A 21,434-nucleotide genomic window follows, 5' to 3' on the forward strand; every position below is an offset into this window, starting at 1 on the left:
TGTAGTGTTGGCCACAGTTGAAAAACACTCTAAGTCTCTCGTGGTGGTTTACCTCTGAAAGTAATCATATGGCTGCACTGATTTTGTTAGAGGAACGCCACTAAAAACAATCATGATTTTTTAAATGAAGAAATGAAAAATCAATTGAGCCAAATGTTTACTTTGGAAGGCAAATGGTTTGATATCTTGTAAGCATTTTAATTGGCAAAGTAGAAAACTGCCTATTTGCTGAACTGACGATAAAAATGACTCGTCTATGTATTTTCCTACTTTTTGCTCTTTAGCCATCAGTGTTATTTTAGGACGGGAGCTCTTTCCTATCTATTTCATTTGGCATTTACTCTATTGATTAACTTTTTATCAATATGTCAGTTGCTTTAGCCTTTATGTTTCTAATAATTAGCACTGTATGCTAATAATAGCTAATATTCATAGGAAGCTTAATATGTAGTAGGTATATTTATGAGCACTTTGACATATATTAAGTGATTTAAGCCCTAAGAGATAGATGTTCTTATGTTTATGTATGTTACAGATGACGAAACCAAAGCGCAAATAAATTAAGTAATTACCTTTATCTTCTACATATTGGATGAGATTCTCAAGTTTATTCTCTTCATCAATAAACTATTTTTTGAAATGCTTATTTCTATATGCATTACCTCCAAAATATATATTAATTTTTTAACTCTGTTGTTTTAAATTTCCACATAATCTTCCTTATCTTATTCCTGTTCATATTCATTTCATTTTCTTCTCTCTTCAGCCATTGTCTTCTTCATAGAAACTATTTCTTCTTACAGTAGATCATTCTCTGGATCTTTAGGATAAAGTTCTTTTCAGCTTTTCCTAACATAATTTTTAAGGTGGCATATTTATTTTTCCTTATATATTGAGGTCAATAAACAAAGTATATAAGGTGCCCATGTTTCCCCTCTACTTATGCCCAGGTGATTTGAAGTCCATCTCAAATCAAACAGTGAGTATGTTGATGGGCACAAACAGTCCCATTTTTAGCTCCACTCTGTGTGCTAAGGTGGAGAATCTCCTATCTCTGCTAATTAGCCCTTGGATCCACTGAATTGATGAATAACAGACACTGAATTGTGTAAGGTACAATGAATAGCTTGAGCTCGTGTGAGGATTTTCTCCCTGACTCCATCCCCACCTTCAGTGACTTGAGCTGTGGGGACTTTATCTCACAGGACATAATGTGCCCCCATCAATACCTTTAGCTCATGTTGCTTTCCAAATCTTTCCCCCACTGAAACGATAATTAAGAGAAAGCACATCTTAGCAGTAGCAAAATGACTCTTTTCTCTCCTAGGCACAGATTCTGAACTTAAAAAAGTCTGCTTATACAAGATGTCGAAGGTTGGGTATGTTTGTCTTAATCTGCATGATTTGTTATTTGAAGAAATTTCTCCCAGTCTCTGGCAACAAGTGGAACATCAATCTTAGTTTTGGGTTTCTGAGTGTTCTTCTTTTTCTGAGTCATCAGAGATATCCATACAAGAAGTTTTAAGCATTCGGCACAGTTTAATTCAAACCGTGTATACTGAATGACCACAAAGCACCTCTTGTCTCAGGCAGAGAAAAAGCACGGAACAAGACAGACATTACTGCTGCCTTCATGGGCCTCAGAGGTTAGGAGGGAAAACACACTCTTAAAAAGTGATTATATATGCATGATGAGTGTTTGAAAATGGAAGAACGAGATACTAGGCGTATTTACAGTAGTCAGGTATCCTTTCAAAATGCCCAAATTATTTTATAAGCTACCTTCACCTTTCTCCATGTGAAAAAAACAGTTCTGTTTTTGTTTTGTTTTTGAGAGTCCACAGGAATTGGAATCACTTGAAAGCATTGAATACTTTCTCCCACAAGCATCCAATCAAACAAAACAGCATGCTCTCAAAATAGTGGCATTAATTCTAGAAGGTTTTTCTACTTCCTTACATTTTCACAAAGAGAAACCTAACTAGCTACAGTGGTCATAGTTCTTTAAAGAACTGTTTTACAATCGGACTTTCTTATTAAACTGTCTTTCCCCAGGTTCTTTTGTTTCCATGTGGGAGAAGGTGGCAGATGCTTCTGTCACTCCAGTGTCATCATTCCTAACACACTTAATTTTTCCTTGGTGAAAAGGAAAACAAACAACGAATTAACGTTAACAACGATATAATCACAGAGAGCAAACTAGTGAAAACAGTCTCACTTGCTACTGTGAGAAACCATGCTGCAGATATTAATAAACACTATGGCTGGCACCAAGATGGACAAAATATGTGCTTCAGACAGAAAATTTGAGGTTTTGACTTGACTTTCCAACATACAAATGGGTTCAATGTAACACTCATTCCTTCATTCTTTCCTTTTTTTTAATGTATCCAAAAAACGTAGCATCTGTTAATACAATCACAGATGACTTTAATATGAAAGAGTATAATTAGTACATACTGTTCTAAGTCCTAGGGAGAAAAAAATTAAGTGGACAAGCCTTTATCATGTATTTTTGCTATCGATTCGGTACTATTCAATACCAGCATTATATTGCATTTATAATTGAACACATGTTGATTAACTTACTATTTGAAGCAAAACGCATACGGCAAAATGGAGGCTTGAATGGAAATGAAAGGACCTTTAAGATGGAAGTATTCATTGGTCTCTACCTAACCTGCTCTTTGAAGGGGAATGACAAGGCACACCAAGTCCATTTCAGAATAGCAGGTTGAAGAAACAAAAAAGCAAAGAGAGAAATAATCCTTTTATTCATCACTCATCATTGAACAAAATCAAACATTATTGTTGCATTTATATAGTATCATTCTTTTTGAAGAACTCAAAATATTTTCCCACTCTTGAAGCAGTTATGTAGTCATAGTATTTCTGAGACTTAAAAGTATACTGTGAATATTTGCAGACAAAGGTGTTAGGAGTTTAAATGATTTACTCAAGGTCATCCAGTTATCCACAGAAAGAGAAAAGTCAGGTTTTAAAATTTCCAACTGCTCGTGTTTTAGCACTATTTGGGGCAGTTATGTGTATAACTTAGTAAAACGTGATTCCTGATTATGGTTCATCAGGTGAGGCTTTGCCTGTCACTCAAGTCACCTCCATCACAAAAGCAGGAAGGGCAAAGAAAATGGGTCAAAATTATTCAGAGAGCTCTTGGTGATAGCCCTTGATTTGCAGATCAGTGGGTTGAGGAGGTGACTAGGCTGCTCTAGAAAAAGTCAAGGAGAAGACTTTCAGAAACTATTCATCTACCGTGAGAGGTTAGCCCACTGAGGAGGAGCATGATCGTGGCTGGGCTCAGTGACCACATAGCAGGACTTTTTTTTTTTTTTGTGAGGAAGATCAGCTCTGAGCTAACATCCGATGCCAATCCTCCTCTTTTTTGCTGAGGAAGATTGGCCCTGGGCTAACATCCATGCCCATCTTCCTCCACTTTATATGGGACGCCACCACAGCATGGCTTGACAAGCGGTGTTTCGGTGCGCGCCCGGGATCCGAACCGGGGTACCCCGGGCCGCCAAAGCGGAGCGCACGCACTAACCACTGCACCACTGGGCCAGCCCCTCGAGTAGGACTTTTAATGGGATCTCAGAAGAGAGAGCAGAACCCAGGTTGCACAGTAAGGATTATATGCAGCCCCCATAGGGCTCCTCCAACCCTCAGAAAGACAATGGTCCTCAAACTCTTAATCTGAGAGAAAGATGAACTGCTTTCAGACTCTTTTGGAAAAATTCACCCTTTAGGATGGGGAAATGGCAGATTTCTTCTCTGGTATTGGTCTGGACAACGGGTCAGTATGATTGAAATGTCTCTGTTCTGCTGGGCCACCTTTGACCAGTTGTGTGGGTGCAGAGGGCAGGTTCTGCACGAGCTTTGTTGACTACACCTATGGGTGTTTATGGGTTGCAGCCTTTTCTACTGCTCAGGCAGGGATATATCAGAAACGAGGAAAAGGCAACAGGGACCTCACCCCCAGGGGGTTCCTCCATTCTTGAGGTCCCTAGCCAGTTAGCCTTCTTTTCTCTTCCTTGCAGAATCTTCTGGAAGGTGACATGCATATTTTGTCCAGGGTTTTTTCTTATTATTAGCTGGAGGAGTAAAATGGAATGACTTTACTCCATCTGAGACTCTAGTTCTAAATTTAAAAAAGAAAAAACATGTCGATTAGTTCAATTTACCTGCTAATTAGATTCTTAATTTAATGATAAATTAGATCTAATATAATTTTCATTTCATATTGTTTTATGAAAGCGGTTCCAAAATGCTGCCTAATCATCAGAAAGATCCCCCACTTCAGGAATTCTCAGGTGGGGCCAGGAGATATCTTTTTGTGTTTGCTTTTTTAAATAGCTTTCTTAGTGATGCTGATGATAAGTTTGGAAATTATTGGCTTAAAGTGTTAATTCAGTTTTAGGATGAAAGTGTCCTGGCCTTTGTGTATCTCAAAGTCTACTGGTTTATTAATCTGAAGGTTTCATAACAGTAACTTTTTCCTAGAAAAGTAAGCCCACATCTAAGTAAAAGATTCAATTGATGGTATTGTGATATATTTTTAAAGATTTTTGTTGTTCCTTTCTTATAAAAAAGTAATATTTTAACATATTTTTTACTGAAAATTTTAAAATTCAGAAGTGCATCAAAGAGAAAACCTCAGAAATATTCAAAATTAATATGTTGATGTATCTTTACTTTTAAAATTAAGATCATACTGTCTGTGTACTATTGGAATGCTTCTTTTTGTACTTTTCATTTTATCATAAACATATTTTTGCATTTCATTACAAAAAATTATTTTTAAATAATATTAATTATTCACATATCATCAAGCATTTAGATTTAATCCAAAGGCCGTTACTGAGAGTCTTGGCAGATAAGCAGGTACCTATTTAGGATTGATTATATTAATTCCCTTCCTCCCCCAACGCATCACATCATTGTATACTACTGAATGGAGCAGCTGCCCTGAACCCTACCAAAACTTAGGCACTCACCTTAGCTTAAACTTTAACTTTTCTACATTTTTCTTTCTAGACCATCTATTATGACCAAGGATTTTTAATCCCGTTTTGTAAAATACATTTGCTAATCTAAGTGAAGCCCCCATCTCTCTTCATTTTCCCAGACTCTTTCTTTCTGTCCCCTGATCTCCAAATGCGTGGTCAACAAACTTTCCCAAAGCCTCAACATCTTCTTGAATGGTTTCCTTTATCTCCTTGCCATAACAGAAAACAGGCTGCCCCTTGAGGACTGTGCTCTATGGCTCTACTGTTTGCCACTCCTCATTGATCCTGGCATCTGTCTTCCTGTATTTATTGATATTGGCTTTCAGCTGTATTCATTTGCATTCCTGTAATCATTCTTAACGACCTAAGGGTCAGTGAGTATATCATCAAAATACTCTTGGCCCTTTCAATTCTCTGACTTCTCCCCAATTAGCTTTTCTTCTACACTTGCAGATCTATTCATTCTCATGGTCATATTCTGAACATTGTCACCCCCTACAGATACATTATTTAGATTTCAGATAACACTCTTTCTGACTAGAGTGCCCTATACTTCCAGACCGTGTCATCTATCTAGTATATTCATGTGATGTTCTCCGTTCTTTTTCAGATTCCCAAACCGTTGACTCCAAACTAGTTTTTACATTCTTCATCATCTTCATCATGTTTTTAGTTCCATTCTTACCAAACTTAAATTCTGTGGTCCATTATTAAAAATATTATCTGGGTAATATTGTCAACTCCCTTTCACATTTCTTTCTGAAGCATATTTTTGGGAAATACTCCACTTCTGAATGAACCCAACTACCTGTCTTTTTTATGAAAACACCAGAGCAGCTAAATGTAGATGAAGGAAATTATAAAAGCTGATAGGTTGAACATATGCATTTACCCTGTCTCCTTTACAGACTAACTAAAATAACAACAACAAAGAATAAAAGCAATATAAATCTATAAGGGCAAAGCAACAAAGAATAGACAACAGAAGGCAAGAGAAGCTGATCACATTTTAGAAGCTAAGACACAGGTGGAGGGTAACTTATCTAAGTGGCACAAGCTGAAACCTAAGCACCTGCAGAAAGGGCTTCCAATAGGCATGAGAGCATTCACTCTACAGACACCCTAGAAGGCCCAATGGTTAGAGGTGCTGAGTACCTCAATGGTAAAATGGAGCACTAGGCTGGAAAATAATTTGTTGAAACTCTATAAGGAGTTCTTAGATATCTAAACTTCAACTGCACCTACCCATTCTGGAGCTTTATTCTCCAGTGAAATTGTGCCAAAGACTGTGGACACAGGAAGAGCAGGTTAGTAGACAGTAGACATGAGGTTCTGCTCCAAGAATTCCCTGTTTGTATGTTTAATGGAGAAAACCCTATTTTCCTTTTCATTTGCCTTCACAGCTCCCAGAACACCAGCAGTTAATGTTATATCTTCCCCATGCCAAACTCCCACCACAAAGGGAAAGACTGAAGTCTTTCTCAATGGAGAGGCTGAATGACAGAATAAAGACCTACAAATTCTATGATAGGGCAACACCAAGAAAAGGAGGCTTGTTGCCTTAAAAATGTGGCCCCCATCAGTCAACCAGTTAGCCCCATGTCAGAGACCCAGTGATCATCTTTTTGGGGCTTTACTCTTAAATACTCCTAAAAAGCTAAGAATAACCAAATGTGGAGGAAAGACACTAATATGAAAGACAGATAAAACTAATAAATCATCAATTTCAAATAGAAAAATAGAACTCATATGAAACAAAAACAATGCAGAGATCTGCAAAAAAAAATGTTTAATTCTATTTAATGTGCCCAGAGAGTTAGGAAATATGTTATACTTGGCATCTATGAAAAAGAAATAATTAGAGAAAAAAGAGCTTTAAGAAATTTAATATATAACTTTCGCAATTTTTAAACATTAATAAAAATGTTGGAAGATAAAATCAGAGCATTCTCTCAAAAAATAGAATATAAAGACAAGGAAAATATGCGATACAAATAAGTAAATTTAACGATCAATTCAGGAGGTTCAATATCCAAATAATAAGAGTTCCAGAAAGAAAGAACAGAGAAAATAGAGCAGGGAGAGAACTGTCAAAGGAATAATACAAAAAACTTCCCCAGACTGATGAAGTGTCAGGTAGAGTGAATGAAAAAAGAACCATACAAATACTCTCCAAGGGGAAATTTCATAAAACCTGGGATGACGACACTAACCGTGAATGTGACAGTTCACACACAAAGAATGAGGAATAATCAGAGACATACTGGAAGCTAGGAGATAATGGAGATAGCTAGAAGATAATAAATCTTCTGGTTTATTAGAGTATGTGATTTTCAAACCTGAGCCCAAAAGCCAACAAAACTAAAAATTGAATATGTGTGTAGTATTTCAAACAAAAGATCTCAAAAAATGAACATCTCACACACACTGTGGCAAAATGAGGGAGGAAACTGAGGGAGAGGACAAATGGTCTCCAGGACACAGGCTGAAGTTCACGAAGAGCAGGCCTGGGGAGCAAGCGGTCCAGGCTGGTGCAAGGACGGGGGCCTTGGGAAGTCTCAAAAAGAGAAAGAGACTAATAGTTTATCTCCTATGTTAATCTGGTGGAAAATTGTATTGAGAAGTGGTTGGAGAGTTTAAGAATTAGCCATAAAGCATAAAAAATTTAGCAAATTAAGACAAATTGGATAATTAACTCCAGAAAAAAGCAAAAAACGTAAATGGATGGTTAATCTTTGTACAGTATTGGCTCAGCAATATTTACATAGTGATAATATTATAAGCTCAGAATATGGATTTAATTATATTGAGTGGTGAAGGGAGGCCTCTAAGAGACAGTGAGTAAGGAGCTGTTGGTTATAGGTTGCAGTGAAATTTTTAACTATAACAATCAAGCAGATAAACCAAAAAACACCACACATGTGGTAGAGGTTCACATTAGAAGAAATTAAAGAAACTGAAAGTATTTGTCCTAGGAGCTTAAGACTTCTAGTGCAACTTGAGTTTTCGAACAATATGCATGTAATACTTTAATGAAAATATAAATATAGCAAAAATCCCCCTGTTCACACACACATGCACACACACAAAACATACACACATTTATGACATCAAATGGGCACTCAGCACTGTGTGAAAATGCCTTTATGTTTCTAGATTGAGTGCTTTCTGAGAGCCAGAAATTACTCTAATTTTATGCTTCTTCCTTTCCTCCTCAAGCCTGCCACCCCACAGTATCATCTCTGAGAACTACTTACCCTCCAATTTCTTTAAAAGATTCATTATCAGAGAACTCCCAAGTCATTTCATCAGCAAATGACACATTCTCATGTTCCATGTCTTCTCTCAGAAAAGACGGTGGTCCCCCATGGGCTCTGGAACCCATTTGTTCTCCTCATCCCAAGAATTTCTCCTACCTCAGTCCTTCTGTCTTTATTAGATACCAGCCTCTCCTTATCTATTGAATTATCAACAGCTATGCTCTTACAGCTATACCTTTAAAAAAGGAAGGCAAGACAACCCTCACTTGTTCCTACATTCTATTCCAGCTCCCAACAAATTCATCTTCTCCATTTCATAGTAACACTTCTCAAAAGAGTTGTCCAAACTTGCTATCTCTAACTTGGTCCTTCATTGGCACTGCAACCTCTCTGATTCCACCATAAACATAGTTACTTATATATTTGCATATTGTCTTTCTCCACCAATAAAATGTATACTCCATGAGGGCAGGACTTTGTCTGTTGTGCTGTTATTCCAACACTTAGGACCTAGCACGTAGCCCTCAATAAATATTTTTGAATGCATGAATCAAGTATAAAATCTTTATTTCAAGATAAGACAATGTTTTTTTAAAGGATATTTTAGTACATAATGTATGGTACACAATATGGAACCTATAGTGCAACAATCACTTGAATAAATTTTTTAAATCTATATTTTAAAAAACCTTTGAATTAATATAAATATGAGATGTGAATCAAATGAAAATATGTATTTTATAGTTTTGCACCAATACATGCTTATTTTACAGTTATATGCCATATGATGTTTTGGTCAATGACAGGCCACATATACAATGGTGTTCCCATAAGATTAGTACCATACAGCTTACGTGTGTAGTAGGCTATACCATCTAGGTTTCTGTTAGTACACTCCATCACAAATTTATTTTATATACATTATATGTAATCTATATATATTTACAAATTAATATTTATACTTACAAATATATTTTAAATATTTATATATATGTAATGTATATATATTTTACAATATATATACAAATTTATTTTATATCTGTACATGTAGATGCATGTGCATGTATGCATAAAATTGGGGTAGAAACAAATGCAATGAAGAAAAATAATTAGGGTAGGCAGATTGCTAGAAAGGGATGGGGAAGAGACGATGGCAGTGATATATTTTAGACAGACTTATTGATTAAGGCCTCTCTGAGAGGGTGTAATTTGAGCCAAGATCACAATTCCATGAAAGTGCAAGCTATTCCAAGATTTGGGCAAACTGCTTAACAGTCAAAAAAGGCAGAAAACATGAAGTCCCTGACGCACAAACAAGCTTAGTGTGTTTAGGGAAGAGCGTTACCATATTGCGAGTGAGTGAATTTAGAGGTCAGACAGCATATAGTCTAATAGACTTTGATGCACCTAGAACAAGACCTAGCGAACCGAAGGCCCTCAATAAATACACATGAACAAAGAGTGCAGAGTTCAGACTTGTTTCTCAGTTTGATGGAAAGTCATTAGATGATTCCTTGTTTTTTACTGAGCAAGTAAAGAGCCTTGTTACTTTACCAAAAGGTCAAAGTGAGTCTTAGACACCCATGGATTCTCACCCTGGCCTTTGTGGGTACTGTGGTTAGTGGACCTTCCTTTCCTGAACCCAGCGATTCATTGCTTATTCTTTCTTTCAGCCTCACCATTTTGTGCTTACATGTGTGTTTTTTGTGCATATTTAAATGTGAAGGAGAGAAAACATGAATAAGTTCTTGCTGGAACTAAGAGGTCAGAATCCATGTTTTAAAGGAAAATTCTTTCATACTTCATACGATGACAGAAGAAAAATTTCAAAAACCTATTTCTTGCTGGCACTATACTCCACAGCAAAAATTTAATGCCTTTGCCTTCTTCAGCTTAGAACAAGACTAGTTTCTATTGACTTGCAGCCAATTTTCAATTGCCCAGTTTGTGAATTATTTGGTTTCCTTGCTATTTCTTCTTCCTTTTTTATTTTTCCATTCAACTCCAGGGAAATATCACTTTATAACACCTGAAAAAAAAGAAGTAGAAAGCTCAAAACATCAACTTACGACTTTTCTCTTTTAATTTTTTAGTATCTCATCAGCTAAAACACCACAGCAACCTGTCTGAACAAAAGGGAAACAGAAGAACACTTTTTATCTGCTTTGTTTCCACTCTGAAGTAATTAAAGTTGTTTCTATGGTGCTGTAACAGTTTGAAATAATGTATGAATGTGCCTCCTTCCTACATTTGCAATTCTGTGCCACTTGACTACCAATTCAAGCAAAAATTGCAATAAAAGCCACGCAGGAGCATGGGATTTGCATTTTCAAATGATCATCCCCTAAAGACAGAATCTGATAATACATACACTGCTTTTTGTGAGGAAAGGGAATATAGTATTTCACAAATATTCGGACAGTACAATGACAAGAACACAAGCTAAGCAGTTTCGAGACCTGAATTCACCACTTACAAAGACATTGCTCTCTGAGCTTCAATTTCCCTTCTGTAAATTGGTAATGATAACACCTCACCTCACTGGGATGTCCTAAGGCAGGGGTTCTCAAAGTGTGGCCCCAGACCAGCAGAGTCAGCATCACCTGAGAAATCGTTACAAATGAAATTTGTGGGTCACCCCAGACCTACTGAATCAGAAACTGGGGATGGGCCTAGCAATCTGTGTTTTAACAAACCTTACAGGTGATTCTGATACATGCTAAAATAGTAAATAACTGTTTTAATGATGAAATGAGATAATATATGTACAAAATAAAAGTGCTTTGGTAACTGTAACACATTATCCACATGTTAACTACCATTATTGTGACAATAACAAATATTTTCAGCAAATATCTATTAGCAAAATTGTGCTAATTGGAACATACAAGAGTATAACAGGTATAGCCCTTCCCTTCAATAATTGATAGTCTAGAAAGGTTTATAAGGCAACTGACAATTGCAGTACTGTGTGCTCAGTGCTGTCATAGGAGTTTACAGAGTGCCATGGGACCAAACATGGTACATTTAAGTCAGGCAGAGGCATAAAGGAAGCCTTCCGGGGTCAACGTTACTTGGTCTGTGTTCGTAAGAATAAATATGTGTTAGCCAGCTTGATAGGGAGTGAAGCCATCTTCTAGCCAATGGGAATAGATGTTTTGGAAAGTTCTAGAGTGTGAAAGAGTATATCTCTCAAGAAAAGGGGCTTCGAATATGAGTAAAGGGTTTGTGAGCAAAAGGAGAATTGAGACCAAACCATCTGTGCCATCAAGAGGCCATATCAGAAAAGAGCCTCTGTGTAACCCCACTTCATCTGGACAGGATTCTGAAAACTGTGAGAAAGTAGTAAAGGGTTTGAATCTGGGAAGTTATACAATGTGACATCAATTTGGAGGCAGGAAATCCACTTAGGAGCCTGTTACACTATTAGAGAGATGAGGGCCATTTGCCGAAACAGGATGGGGCAGAAGGTGGTATGTTAGAGATATTTAGGAGGAAAATTGATGGAACTTTGGTGATTGAGATGACAAAGTGGAGGAATTGATATGAGAATTCAGAAATTGTTTTTAGCCTATACATCTCTTATTAATGTAAAATCCTTATCCCTTTCTGATGCTTGGAATGTCGTATTTCAAAACAGGATTACGATTCCCTTTAGTTTCACAGCTGGTAGGAAAAATGCAACCAAATGTGTTCTCTCCATTATCCTGAACCAGCGAAAAGTATTGGATCAGGTCAGCTAATTTACATTTATAATCTCTCTTCTAAATTTGAATACGCAAATAAACATTTTTATGAGATAACCATGCCTCTGCATTAGCACTTAATTTGCCCTTTTGTTACTTTAAACTTATTTGAACAACTCACGTAGTTCTTAAAAACAGAGTAAACCATCTGCCGGTTCTCACCAAAGCAATCCATGAACATATGCTTAGACAATGTGCGGCTCTTCATTTGTTTTTCCTGGCAATGAGACAAATGAGCTGGGGCCGGCACACAGATGACAGTAAGGAGGGGAGGAGCTTTTGTCCTAGGCGTCACTGAGTGATGAAGGGGTGTTACCAAGCGCACCCGGAAATAAGTTATTTCATAACTCCTCAGTTGTAACCCACTAACAGCAGAAGACCTGTTAGAATTTAGGAAAGATTAGAGTGTTGGCTCTGGCTGAAAGAGTCTAATTATATTTTATTTCTCTCTTTCTCCTGTTTTGTTAAGAAAATAGGCCCTTAGGCGCGGAGGGAGTGGGACGTTTATCTTTCTCTTTCAGGTGGGCTCGCCCTGATACTTCTAAATGTTATAAAATATGCTGCAGCTAATTAGTCAAGGAGGAAATTAGTCCAAGCAAATTACTCACTGGTACTCACTGTGGAATTTCAGAGCTTTGTGGCTCAGAGATTATTTAGTGGCTTCTCCTGCTTTCTCGTTTTCTGTTAAAATGAATTCACCCATGACAATAAGGATAGCTCGTTAAGGGCTTACCTCAATCATCCTACTCCCCTTCTGCGGGCACAGGCTCAGCACAGGGCCCAGAAAACGCTTGGTCTGAGATGATGCTTTCATGCTGAGTTGGGACAGCACTACTGTCTCCTCCCTTGGAGTACTTCCTGCGGGTAGAAACTGCAGGGGATGTGGGGGAGAGCGACGTTCATGGCAGGCAGTGAGCATCTTCAACACCAGCTCTTTCCTCCCCTACCTGTGTAACTGGATCAAGAACTTCCCGGCACGCTCAGATGTAAAAATGGTTTTTAAATGGAATAATTAATAAGCCATGAAAATAGAAGCTGTGGCAATGCCTTTTCACTGCTGCATAAGTCTTAACCCATGCTCAGGCAAGGATGGGATGCCAGCTCCCTGGAGGGCCAGTCTCTTAGGGCACGTGGGCATTACGGCAGCAGGGAACAGTCATGATCACGATTTATACTAGAAAGCAAAAGATTGGGTATCAAACAGCTTGGCGGAGGTAACATTCTACAGTTATAACAATGTACCTTCATGTGCATTGTTTTATTTAATTCTCATACACATTCTGTGGGGTGAGTTGTAATCATTACTGTTTATAAATAGGAAACGAAAGTGATTTGACTCTTCCAAATCCACATAGCTAGAAAATGGCAAAACCCAGCCTGAAATCCAGGTTTCCTAACTCTATTGCTTACTCTTTTCCCAGCACCACCTCTGCCTCCTCTATATCTAAAGATGTTTCCAGGGTAAAGCTTAATGTGATAAACGGACATTTTCAGGCCATTAAGATGAGAAATTTCTCCTAGTGTTTCTCTCCTAACAAAAATAGTAAAGTTAACTACCATTATAAACAACTATATTCCAATTTTAGGAACACTATGAGAAGGAAAACCATTTAGTGAACAGAGCATCGCTGGAAGAGCCAAAGAGACAGAGTTTAAAATCTCATTCAGAATGTATCCCTGGTGACTTACTGTTCAACCTTGCTGAGCCTTTGTTTCCTCAACTATGAGATGGGGAAATAATTCCTATCTTGTAACAGTATTGTATTATAAATGATATATTACAGCATTTAGAATACTGTTTAGCACATAGCAAGTGTTCAATCATAATTCCTATTGAGCTTAATATATTGTAGTTTTCTGAAGCATAGAATGTAAATGTAGAATGATACTGACTCCTATAAACAAAAGCGATAATACATGATTTTAATTATCATAACATGTCACTGTGAAAATGCCTAATAAAAAGAAAAATAAGTCTACTGCTATAATGCTAAATTATAAATCTAATCTGGAATATATTCAAAATGCTTGCTGCTTCTGAGGAGATTTTCCTTCTACATCCTTAAAAACTATGAGATTAGAGTAAGTATGGCTGAGAAAATATACTGCAGTAACAATTGGGAAATCTAGAGGTTAGTTTAGGCTCCCATTAACAGTTTGAACATAATTTGAGCATATCTTTTCAGATTCCATCAGGTAGAGATGATTTATGAAACATTGTTATATAATACATATATATATAAACATTTCATTCTTTGGAATAAATATAATTTAATATATCACCTGTCCCATACATGTCTAGTTGAGATTGTACATTTTTCTCTTTCTGGGTTTGGAAAAATAAAGATTCTTAAAGCAATTCTTTCATCCTCTCTTTTGACACTTTTTTTAATCTTTCTTATATTTCATATATTTTATTTTCTACTTTGTATCTTAGTTATTTTTAAGTGTGCTTTTTATTTCTTCTTTAAGTTTATGCTCCTAAAAATTCTCAAAGATGTCTTGTCCATCCTTTATATATCTAGTAGAGTACTTTGTACATAGTAGACATTCAATAAATATTTTATGAATAAGGCATTATTTATTTAATGAGGAGAACTTCAGGGATCAAAATGGAAAAGTAGAAAAACTAGTTTTGTGTGCATGCTAGTAATAGAAGACCCAACTCACACTGGCTCAAATGATAAAGGAGTTTATTGACTTGTGTAACTAAGAAGTCTAAATGCAGAGCAGGCTTGCAACATGAACTGATTGAGAAGTTTGCAAATGCCATTAAGTTTGTCCCTCCATTTCCCAATGATTTCCTAGGCTCTGTCTTCCTGTCAGTTTGTTTTATCCTCAGGCTAGCTTTTGTAGCAAAACGGTAGCAAGAGAACTTCCTGAATTTAACAAGGCTACTTGCTTCCTTTTTCACATCAGCATTGGAGAGAGGATGTCTGTTACCACAAACATCCATCAAAATGTACACCTTGGTGGCAAAATTCTTACTGGAAAAACTTATGTCCGTGTCTATCTATGAACCAATGCCTGTTGATTAGGACTGCCATATGGTGACGGACAGGGTCCTGAGGCAAAATGCTACATCAGGGGAATGAGATAACCCTAGAGGTCAGATTGGGGTTCATTCTAACCAAACCATAGGAATGTTTATGATTTGGCGGAGGGAAGGGAAGGAGCATGGATGGTTAAATGAATTTGGGGGAGGCAATCACAATATGCACTATCATTGGGTAGTAGTTTAAACTTCCATAGTTCCAAAAATAAGGCTGAAATGCTCCAATATTAGGCTTATCCTCATTACATATATGATAAAACACACAGCCCCATATTAGCTTAAAATAAATCAGATTTTACTGATATGCCTTTTGCTTATGGGTGCTTTCTGAATAAAAACAAGTGATTTTCTTCCCTTTTGTTAAGTTTAACAGGGGTTGTGGACCCACCTCATTCAGGGAGATTTTAACAGAGTCTAGGGATCAGAATGCTACAATAACTTTGAACACTGAATTATCCGTAGAGGAGCTTTAATATGACAAAGAAAGATGAAAATGTATTTTAAATATTCTTACACGCTTCTTTCTGCAACCCAACAAACGTTTCTTATTTCCCCTCTTCCACATCCCTCCGTTATATTGGAGTGGAAAGGGATCAAGAAGAGGGAAGAAATCAACAACAAGAAAAGGATTGAACTAGAAAATGTATACATAATATGTTAATTTCTGAAAATTGAATGTCTGTATGAGTTGTTTCTATAGACAGCTTACCTTACGGAAGTCCATGATGCATTGTTGAAAGTCAAATCCAGTTACAGAGAGATGTAGATGCTTCTTTTACAGCAAACACACCCATAAAACCCATAGATGCATATGTATGTGCGTGCATGTGTGTGTGTGTGAGAAGGTGAAAGGAGGGGAAGAAGACATACTTGGCTGTTATATTAGTTACACCAAGAGGATGGAATTGCAAATGGAGACTGTGGGGATTTTTTTGCAAAATTGCAAAAGGTTGTGTTTTAACATACATTTTGGCATAACTTCACTTATTACTTTAAGCATGTATTATTATGATTATTATTATTATTTTTTTTGGTGAGGAAGATTAGCCCAGAGCTAACATGTTGCCAATCTTCCTCTTTTTTGCTGAGGAAGATTGACCCTGGGCTAACATCCGTGCCCATCTTCCTCTGTGGGACGCCTGCCATAGCATAGCTTGATAAGCGGTGCGTAGGTCCACGGCCAAGATCCAAACCCGCGAACCCCAGGCCACTGAAGCAAAGCACACAAACTTAACCACTATGCCACCAGGCTGGACCCAGCATGTATGATTATTATTATTTTGTGTGTGTGTGAGGAGATCAGCCCTGTGCTAACATCTGCCAACCCTCCTCTTTTTGCTGAGGAAGACTGGCCCTGGGCTAACATCCATGCCCATCTTCCTCCACTTTATATAGGATGCCACCACAGCATGGCTTGCTGAGCGGTGCATCCGTGTGCACCTGGGATCCGAACCGGCGAACTCCGGGCCGCCACAGCGGAGTGCGCGCACTTAACCACTTGCACCACCGGGCCGGCCCCAGCATGTATTATTTTTAATCTAACAAACATCAAATAATTGAGAAGGAAGTGATGCTTTGGGAATTGGTTTGGTGTAGAAATTGCAATTTCTACTTCAAGGAACAATTTATTCTTTAATATTCAGATTAATTGGCTAGAATTTTTTGAATCACAGATTTTACCGTATAATTTTAAATTTTCAGTAATTTCTACTCATATTTAAAATTAATTGAAACCTATTAAAATTCACAAAAGATAAGCCCTCTTGAAAATATGTATAGAAAATATTTTGTTTCAAGGTGGCAGATTGATGCACAAAATAGACTTAAGTGGAACTATTTTGGCGTAGTATACTCAGTTTCCTCTAAAACAATCAACCTCTTTGAAGGATTTTGTAGTGTAAGTATCTAACTCAAGATTTCATTCATACTTTTTAAATTCAAAAATTTCTGGCCAAAAGTGATTAAAATTAAGCATATTTTGAAACGGATTTTGATCCTTAAAATGCATTCCTTCCTATTACTTTGTCATGTTAGCTGATAGGATTATATCACCTTGATCTATTCTTTAACATAATTGTTCTTTGGTAAAATAATAAATAAATAAAAATTCAGTGATATGTATTTATGCACCTATTGGAAGGAAGGTTATTTCCTATTATTTTTATTTTTACAGGTAAACTTTTATCAACTAAACAAGTTGCCTGTCTTTATTTTTCTTTTTACCCATAGCATCTATCCCTATTTTCTATAAAATTTACATCAAAATTTTTTCAGTATAGTTGAATTCCCCAAAGAACCATCAAAAGAAAAGGTCACTCAATGCTCTATTTGTTCATCACCACGTTTTATATATATAAATATGTATACACAGATAAATGGAAGATAGACAGATGATAGATAGAAAGATAGATAGATAGACAGACAGATAGACAGATAGCATTCATACTGTTTCTCCATATGGTTTGGGTTTTGCCCCATTACTTTTTTAACTGGTATTCCAAGATACTTTCCACTGGAATTTATCTTAATAGGCATATTCAAATACCTACAATTTGCCTAAGGTGAAGATTACTGTAGTCCTGATGCCAGTGAAGTGGCACTGTCAAAATCTAAAGGAGCGAAAATTGCCCAGAATGAAAAAAATGTGTCCTCTCTCTCTAGGCCACAGCAGTGTATGCACATGTGAAAGACTGACATGTAGATTCACGCTGTCAACTGAGGACGGACAAAGAATACACCTTAAGAATTGTGAGAATCAAAACCAAATACTCTAATCTTCAACAATTTATTTTAACTTTAATTTCAGAGACATCAAAACAATCAAATTGTCTTAAATTTCTACTTTTGAAAGAATATTTACTTAGGAAAGAAGGCATCCTTATGGACCTCCTGGAACCTCAAAACTTTTTATATTTAAAGAAGCTATTGCTTTGGTGAAGGAATTGCTATTGAGCATTCAAATTTTCAAATTCAAGAGATTGAGAAAAAATACAATAACCATGTGCTAAAGAAGCATTGCTTCTAAGACACAGCTTTTAAACACACTATTCAAAAGCTAGTTTCTAATCCTATTTTGTAGCATGTACCATGAACTTGGCAGGAAATTCAACCAAATCCTTCTTAATTTGTATCCTGTTATTTCTGATAAACAGGAATGTGTACATAAGATTTCATACCTATATGCAAACACATACTATACTAGAAAAATTCTAACATATTACTGCTTAGAAATAAGCCTCATCTCCCTTTGAGGCACAAGCTAGTCCCCATTTCTGAACTCTCCGAAGGCCATCCATATCATAGGGAATTCTCCCAGTATTACAAGCTTCGTTAAGTATGTTCCTAAATAAAGCAAAGCTAATGAAATCCTAGTAGGATTGCTGGTACATCCAATGAGATTATTAACCTGATTCCAAATCTATGCTCCTAAAGGATCATCCTTTTGTAGTAAGAAATAAATATGCTCTCTGATTTATATTTATGTTAATCTATAATTTAAATATTCTCCATCAGTATCTGAAAGAACTTAAATCCATTCACTATTAAAAAATGTGCCAGCCCCCTCCTTCCCCTCTGGTAACCACCAATCTGTTCTCTGTATCTATGTGTTTGTTGTTGTTGTTGTTAACTCAATAAAAAAGAAAAAATATGCTAGCTTTGAGTTTGAGACTAATGATGAATAAACTGAAGTAACATTGGACACTGATGAAAAGTGACTCAATTTTTGAAAACAAGAAAAGAGCCTAGGTTCCCACTTTATAGATAAAGTCAAGAAGGGGATAAATATTGAAAAAGCATCATCTTAGACAATAATGTGAAACTAATAAAATTTAATTTTGCTTTTGTTTGGTTTAACATTTTTGGTTTCTTATCAAAGCTACCCACATTCCTGGTATCTCATTGTTTATTGGCATTCATCTTTTTATTCCATGACAATACTGCTAAAATATGTTTCCACTTCCTTTTTTTTTTCCAACGATCACATTTTATCTCATTTCCAGATGTGGACAAGGATGGAAAGGAAATCGATGCCACATCAATGTTAACCCTCCTACTGCAGATTTCACATATACTCAGAATGGTAGGTGACATGGTAACTAAACAAATCACTTGATTTTTGAGTCTTTAATATTTTTCACTGCATATTTATCTTTTTCATTGGTTTGAAATTCCAGATATATGGACTCTCCTGGGCATTGGATTAGCTTTCCTGATGATTCATATTACAGTTGCGGTCTTGTGTTTTGTTGCAAACAGAAAAGTGCCAGGAAGGTAAGTGATGCCTTTGATTGCTGAATAAAATATACTGTGGCAGACCAATTTTCTGAAACAGTTCATTTGCTATATTTTCCTTTCACTCCATATTACGTGCAGGTAACTTTAGTGTTTCCGTACTTTATGGATTTATTTTTCTGGGCAGAAAGTAGGAGCTACTTAAGGATAATCGCTCTTCCTTTTTTAGTAAAAAGCCTTAAGTTTACTTTCTAGATTATGTTAGGAGCATTTTTGATGACATCAAAAAAGAGAACATGGCATTCTCCACAGATTAAAAAGAATGAGGGGATGGATGTCCGAGTTTCTGGTGGTGTCCAGGAAAGGCAGCAGAACTGCAAAGGTCATACTTTCCTGGCTTGTCCAGGGAGGTTTTGCTCTAAGCACCGACGTTCCAGGCCAAGACTTCCATGTGCTAAGCAATGCACAGAACAGAGGACAAGCACAGAACAGAACAGAGGACAATGCACAGAACACTGTACCTGAAGGAACTGCAGGCTGGGCTCCTGTATAACTAAGAGGACCCCACAGTCCACAGTGCCCTTCAGGATCCGGGGATCTTCCTACCCAATACCCATCTTCCCATCACCTGCATGGGATACAGGTCACCCCAACAATCAAAGGGATTGACTTCTGCAAGAACTGAACAAGATAAGGGCTCAGAACAAGATTTAATGAAATTGTGGTCACAGATTTAGATCTGGGGCAATGCCAATGTGTCACAGAGCACTGGATAATGGCATTTTCCTTGGTGCCAACTTGTGTGTGATTCCCACTTGATGAATTCTCCTGCAATCACGTTAATGAGCAGACACCAATCTTGATATCATCAATTAAGGCAAAGTTGTTATAAAACTATGGTGTTCATTAGAAAAAAGATATGACATTTTAATCCATTACTATTAAGATCTTACTCATCTATTAATTCTTTAATTATTTCTTACATGCCTAAAATATGCCAGACAATATAGATACGAATGTGAATAAGAAGCAGTCTGGATTTAAGAGAGTTTATAATCTTCTGGTGAAAACAGGCACAAAGCTACTAAGTGAAATTCTGGTTCTGTGCTAGAATATACACATGTATTAGTCAGGGTTCCCAGAGAACAGAAACAGTGAGAGAGAGAGAAAGAGAGAGAGACGACAGACAGACAAGCAGATAGATATCCTACTGTTTCTCTCTCTCTGTATATATATTTTTAATACATATATCTTTAAAATCTTAATATTTTATATAACATGTTTTATAATATATTAACATAATATTACTACATAACATATTAATGCCTTATTAATATAATATAAATATTATATTCAAATATTGTATTATATGAAAACATATTGATATATTAATAATAGGTTACCATACATTAATATATTAAGAAATCTTAAGATTAACATATATCTCTCTATATAAAGAATAAGATATATTAATAGTCTATATTAATATATATTATATAATATTAATTATACAAATTATATTTATTAATATTAATGAAATAATTACTTTACATTTATAATATAATTGATAATATTAATATAATATATTGAGAGAGAGAGATTTATTTTAAGGAATTGGCTCATGCAATTGTGAGAGCTGGCAAGCTTGAAACTTGTGGGGCAGGCTGGCAGGCTGGAAATTCAAGTAAGAATTGATGGTGCAGTCTTGAGTCCAAAATCTGCCAGGCAAGCTGTCAGGCTGGAAACACAGGTAGGGTTTCTACGTTGCAGTCTTAAGGCAGAATTCTTTCTTCTTCCAGAAACCTGTCTTTACTTGTAAAGCCTTCAAACAACTGAATGAGGCCCATTCACATTATGGAGGGTAATCCTCTTTACTTAAAGTTGGCTGATTGTAAATGCTAATCATATCTAAAAATACTTTCACAGCAATATTTAGATTAGTGTTTGAGCAAACCACTGGGCACCTTAGCCTAGCCAAGTTGACACATAAAATTAACCATCACAATATACAAACAAGTTGTCATATTAACACAACCAGCAAGAGAACTCAGAAAGACTCTGAATTTCACACCTTCTCCAAATTCGTGGTGGACAGCCTATACCATTGGAGCTGGTG

General features: G+C 36.5%; 1 protein-coding gene across 8 annotated transcripts in view; it reads left to right on the forward strand.

Moving 5' to 3' along the window:
- The window catches only part of MALRD1 (MAM and LDL receptor class A domain containing 1), an 847,485-nt gene that overhangs the window by 798,239 nt on the left and 27,812 nt on the right, over window positions 1-21,434 (forward strand). For all 8 annotated transcript variants that reach the window (XM_058532519.1, XM_058532517.1, XM_058532520.1 and 5 more), the window contains 2 exons: window positions 19,087-19,166; window positions 19,261-19,357. In XM_058532519.1, the coding sequence (XP_058388502.1) occupies window positions 19,087-19,166; window positions 19,261-19,357 (177 nt within the window). The remainder of the gene's footprint in view (window positions 1-19,086; window positions 19,167-19,260; window positions 19,358-21,434) is intronic.

This window comes from Diceros bicornis, chromosome 36, assembly GCF_020826845.1.
Source record: "Diceros bicornis minor isolate mBicDic1 chromosome 36, mDicBic1.mat.cur, whole genome shotgun sequence".
NCBI classification, from domain to species: Eukaryota; Metazoa; Chordata; class Mammalia; order Perissodactyla; family Rhinocerotidae; genus Diceros; species Diceros bicornis.